General features: G+C 46.3%; 1 protein-coding gene across 1 annotated transcript; it reads left to right on the forward strand.

Annotated features, from left to right (window-relative positions):
* Window positions 1–2,022: 2,022 nt before the first annotated feature.
* On the forward strand, window positions 2,023–4,651 carry LOC120645472. The gene is made up of 2 exons (XM_039922255.1): window positions 2,023–2,408; window positions 3,433–4,651. Exons 1-2 carry the CDS (start codon window positions 2,060–2,062, stop codon window positions 4,473–4,475), a joined length of 1,392 nt encoding a protein of 463 aa, XP_039778189.1. The 5' UTR covers window positions 2,023–2,059; the 3' UTR covers window positions 4,476–4,651.
* Window positions 4,652–5,688: the final 1,037 nt, after the last annotated feature.

The raw sequence follows: 5,688 nt of genomic DNA on the forward strand, positions 1-5,688 counted from the left end.
AAAAACACAACTTGCTCCAGGCCCCGCCGCGCCGCCATGCGCCGCGCCACCATGATCCCCTGGCCAGGCCCTGTGCTAGCTGGGAGAGAAGAAAGATAAGGGGAGAGGGGAGGGGGGGAAGAGACAACGAGATAGAGGGAAGAGATAAGGACAGAGGATGGTGCTGTCCACCTACCCATCACGAGAAAGAGATTAGGAGGGAGGAAAGAGAGACTACACGCTGATGATTTTTGAATTTTTTACGAGACTACACGTAGGTGGTTTTTGAACTCTCTAGAGACGGATGAGTTTATTACCCACCTCTACAAATGAGTGTTCTTTTTAAGAGCGGGTGACAGTGTGACCCATTCTTAAAAATATATTGTAGGGGCGGGTGACGCCATTATCCGCACACTGCTCCCGCCGGCCGCGGGAGGCCCGTGGGGAGCCGCCGCTCAGGCCACTCCTACCGGCCGCACGTGCTCCCGCTGGCCGCCCACCGCTCCGACCGGTCGCGGGAGTTCCGTGGGGAGCCGCCGCTCAAACCGCTCCCGGCGGCCGCTCCTGTCGCGCCGGCTGCTCCCGATAGCCACGACGCATCGCCACGCCCGCGCAGTGCTACGCCGCCGCTCTAGGCCCTGACGCGCCGCCATGTACCGCACCACCATGATTCCCCGGCCGGGCCGTGCGCTAGCTGGGAGAGAGGAAACAGATAAGGAGAGAGAGAGAGAGAGTGGGGTGGGGGGAGAAAACGAGACAGAGGAAAGAGATAAGGAGAGGGGATGGTGCTGTCCACCCACCCGACCCGAGAAAGAGACAAGGAGGGAGGAAAGAGAGACTACACGCCGATGGTTTTTGAATTTTTTACGAGACTACACGCCAGTGGTTTTTGAACTCTCTAGAGACGGATGAGTTTGTTACCCGCCCCTACAAATGAGTGCTCTTTTTAAGAGCGGGTGACAGTGTGACCCGTTCTTAAAAATATATTGTAGGGGCGGGTGACGCCATTATCTGCCCCTACAAATATATTTCTAGGGGCGGGTAATGCCATCACCCGCTTCTAAAAATATATTTCTATTTTGTCTAAAAATTCATTTAATTGTTTACATATATCAAAACAAATTTAAAAAAATGTAAAATTTTTACACTTAAGTTATTGTGAACTATACAAACAAAAAAATATGCCAAGTATATTTCAATGTATAAAAAGGTTAAGATTGTGGAAACCTTAAAGTATGACTTGAGTTATATGAGATATTATATAGTTATAGCTATTAGAGAACTCATTAAATGACCTTAAATGAAAAAGTTATCAACTACAAAGTTTTAGATCTCGTCATTCTCTACAATTTTGATATAAAGTTTGACTTTATCCGAGATCATATGAAAAGGTTTTGAATTTTTTTGTATGAGACCATTTGTAGGGGCGAGCCATGCCATCATCCGCCCCTAAAAATGCATTTGTAGGGATGGGTGAGGCCATGACCCATCCCTATAAATGCCACCATTTTTAGGGGCGGTTTATGGCGTCACCCGCCCATAGAAATGCTCTTTTAGGGGCTGGTCGGATGCTGTAACCTCGCTCCATTTGTAGCAACGGGTGAAATTTTGATTCGCCCCTAGAAAAAATCAGAGCGTTCCTACAAATCGTTTTTGTAGTAGTAGCATTAGCCAGCTCATCAACTTCGGTTGGGGGTGTTTGTATCCTCCAGCTATTGAAGATAATGGACCATATTACAGCTGATGGAAATAATAGAGAAAAGATGGTGGCTCATCAACTTTAGCTAGTTTTAACTGGGTTCAACCAGCTACAGGAATAGTACACTTTTTGACCCCTAGCTAAAGTTCGGCTGGGTTTTAGGTGCTCCCGTCTTGATCCACCACCTAAACTTAAAGTTTTGCTCGTGCATCCAAACGCCCCCCTAATAGTTATTAATATCCACGCCACCTAGAAATTGCATTCTTCCTTCGTTAACAAGTCACCCGGGCATGCTATAAATACATGGAAGAGCAGCAGCTTCGAAGCAAGGCGAAATCCGCACACAACACGAGAGACACAACCCACAGAGATAGAGAGAGAATGTCATCTCCTTTAGTGACCGGCGGGTGCTTTGCTCTTAAGTCCAAGATTAATGGCAAATACTTGCGCTACTCGCCTGAGAAAGAGAAAATCCTTGAGGTGAGTGGGGAAGATGTCCTCAGTCCCTACACTAGGTTTCGTGCAGAGCTATCCAGGGAGCACGACGGCCACGTTCACATCAGATGCTGCTACAACAACAAGTACTGGGTCGCCCGTGAGGTTAACCAGCAGTGGTGCCTCATGGGTGATGCAAATGAGCCCCAAGAGGACCTATCAGATCCTTCTTGCACGGTGCTCCGGCATGAGCCCAGCAGTGTTCACGTCGACGATGTCAAGTACGTACAGCTTTCCACATGACTCTCCTTGCTCATATATGCCATAACTTGTGCCAAGTACTACGTCATGATTGAAATTGTTGACGCCCCCACAGCTGATGAACTGAACTAATTTTGCACCGACTTCTGTGTTGAGGTCAACAAAATAAATATGGAGGGAGCACGTATGTGAAACTATTTCAAGGTCAATAATCCATGTGTGTAATTGTTGTCACAAAATACTGCAAAGAAGTTGATTATAGGAACCAAGAACGAACTTTGATTTGCTTGGCTTCACATATCCTTTTTAGGAGGGATTAATTATATGTACATGTAGAGCTCTTGCTAGATAAAGGAAATTAAAATATGTGCTCAAGGTGATAGCTATATTCTTAACTCATCAGATTGTCATAATGCCACGGATAATAAATATAATGATTCTTGGAGCAGCAACCCCAGTAGCAACTGTAACTCATATATTTGTGGATATACTGACATATATTGAATGATTATGTATATTTTTCATATTTACAAGTGGACAAACATGTCAATTTTTTTGCTGGTAAGACATGTCATTTTTAATGGACTTCATTATTTAATTGGCACTTTCATCCATGATGTTTTAGTATATCAGTACATATGGCAATAATGCTAAGTTTTGTAATAAACAAGTATATATGATTTTTTTCAGATGCCATGACATAGTAAAAAATATATATGTGAATAAACTAATCATAAATGGACTCCCAAAAAAAACATGATTTCTATTAGTATGTGTAGGCTTAGCGCAAAAAAGATAGAAAAACACAGTTAACACGAGGGTTATACATGTTGGTAGTTAAATTGATGTAATCCCTACAAAGGAAACTTTCATATTTTTTGAAGAAAAGGAAAGTTTCATAGTGTTGCTTATGGTGGCATATGAAAGCTTTGTAGAAGAATCTGATGCTATATATATATATATATATATATATATATATATATATATATATATATATATATTTTTACGGCAGCTTGGAGCACGCCAGGCTCAAAACAAGTGTTTACATGGATGAGCAGCCGATGCTCATCCAACCGAAAAGACCCTCAGAGCTGGCTCCTTGCTGCTAGGAAACAAAGATAAACCAGCAGATGAAGAAGATGCCTACATGTTTAGTGTCATCAATCTAGAAGGACAAATGCTACTGCCCAAACACGTTTGTTTCAAGGGTGACAATGGCATGTACCTCAGGGCGAGGAAGGTTGAATGGGACCTCAACTACTTAGAGTTTTCGTCGGATGACATTGCTGATCCAACAGTGAGAAACATCATTCACACTAACAGCGATGGCACCATCCGCATATACTTGAGTCACTATGGTAAGTTCTGGAGGCGCAGCCCCAACTGGATCTGGGGAGACTCTAATGACACCACCAGTAGGAATCTTGACACGGTGTTCCGAGTGCTCTTGCTTGGGGGCGGCAAATGTGCACTTCAGAACCTCGGCAACAACAACTACTGCAAGAGGTTGACCACCGAAGGCAAGACGAATTGCCTCAACGCTGCGGTTCCTACCATCACAAGGGAGGCACAGCTAGAGCTGCATGAAACTGTCCTATCTCGTAGGATCTATGGTGTTGAGTACCGCTTCAAAGATGTTAATATTCATGGCCTCAAGCCCCGTACTTTTTACACTAAAACAATTACTAACAACACAAGTGGGCCCCACAAGAATACGCTAACCATATCTTACAGTGTAACGACGGAGAGGAGATGGGATTCAAATGTCTCATGGAAGCTTGGTGTGACAACCACCATCACGGCTGGGGTTCCAGAAATCGCAGAGACATCAGTTGAGATCTCAAGTGAGTTTAGTGGATCATACACCTGGGGAGAAACTACATATGACAAAGTAAAGCAATCAAATGAAGAACAAATTGAGGTGCCTGCACACAGCAAGGTGACAGTTCGAGTGGTGGCAACAGAGGGAATATGTGAGATTCCCTTCTCATACATCCAAGAGGATATTTTAACAACCGGAGAGAAAGTTGTTACCAAGATGCATGATGGGATCTACCGTGGAGTCAACAGCTATGGTTTCGAGACACAGATCAACGAATAGAAGATCTGAGAAGACAACTCAATAATGCAATCTGAGAAGCCCGCATATTGCCAGTATGATGGGATCTACCGTGTGCTTTTATTTGATGTGTTTTATGTTGCGTGTGCGCTATTATGTACTGTACTTTGTAATAATACTTTCCTTAACTCGTTAAGGGGAGACGGTTTGTTGGATTATTAAGAATGATTTCACTACTTTGCACATTTGTGGGGACCAAGAACCCAATTCATAACATTGTTGCTCCCCACGGGCAACCAAGACGCTACTGCTTATGAATAATGGCTACATCAGTCTCTATCTCTAGTATAAAAAACACGATGACACCTTTTGTTTGGTCTTTCGCCCTTCGTCCCTTCCTCTTCGTACATCGCCCCCTCCGACGCCATCCCTCTTCAACTAATATCTGCTGCCGAACCTCACCCACCGCCGTGCCTGACGCCGCCGTCGCCTTCCCCCGGTGGTTTGGGGTGGGGGGGGGGGCGGGTTTCCGGCGAGGTCGCTGACGGATGGGGTGGAGGAGGGAGGAGGCGGAGCTTAGGGATTTCGGGTTTTGGGGGACCCATGGCACACTAGGTTTAGAGGAGAAGGCGGCGACAGCTCGGTGGCGTCGGCGGTTCGTCTAGCAGCATGGGCAAGGCGGCGCTCCCCGGCCGGGCAGGGTGGGACAGCCTGTGGGCGGCAGCCGGCGGCGCCGGCATGCCTGGCAGCAGTGAGGGTGGGCAGGCGCCGCTGCGCTTATGTAATCCGTATTGGTCCCTCTCCCTCCGACTGGTTGAAAAACCAACAAAAAAAGAGAAAATTGGATATGTACCATTAAAAGATGCAAATTTTAGAAAAATACCATTGAAAGATTCAGCTGTAAAAAATTTGCATTGAAAGGTCGCTCCATTATTGATTTCTACCATATCCCCGTGAACTCAACGTCAACATGAGAGCTTCACGTCTCACCAGCCATCTCCCTCTCCCTATGACATCTGGGCCCCACTCGGCATCCCTAACCTCCAGCAGTCCCTGCCACAGCAGCACCACCAGATGATTTCCTTTGGCGGCAGTCGCTAGTAGCAGCCCCCACGACAGTACAGTTTGGGGCAGCGGCCAGCCCTCTATTCCTGCTGCAACTTGTGGCGCGGGAGGGGCAGCATTTGCTGCTGCGGATGGGGAAATGGGTGCCCACCATGGAGGGAAGGCCTGTGGTGCTGCTGTTGTCAGGGGG

This window comes from Panicum virgatum, chromosome 8K (assembly GCF_016808335.1).
Source record: "Panicum virgatum strain AP13 chromosome 8K, P.virgatum_v5, whole genome shotgun sequence".
Classification (NCBI taxonomy): Eukaryota; Viridiplantae; Streptophyta; class Magnoliopsida; order Poales; family Poaceae; genus Panicum; species Panicum virgatum.

Bases quoted from the DNA above. Each gene is read 5' to 3' on its own strand.
- LOC120645472 (XM_039922255.1), top strand. From the start codon at position 2,060: ATGTCATCTCCTTTAGTGACCGGCGGGTGCTTTGCTCTTAAGTCCAAG. The intron at 2,409-3,432 runs CCACATGACTCT...ATGGATGAGCAG, and splicing joins TGTCAAGTACGTACAGCTTT to CCGATGCTCATCCAACCGAA.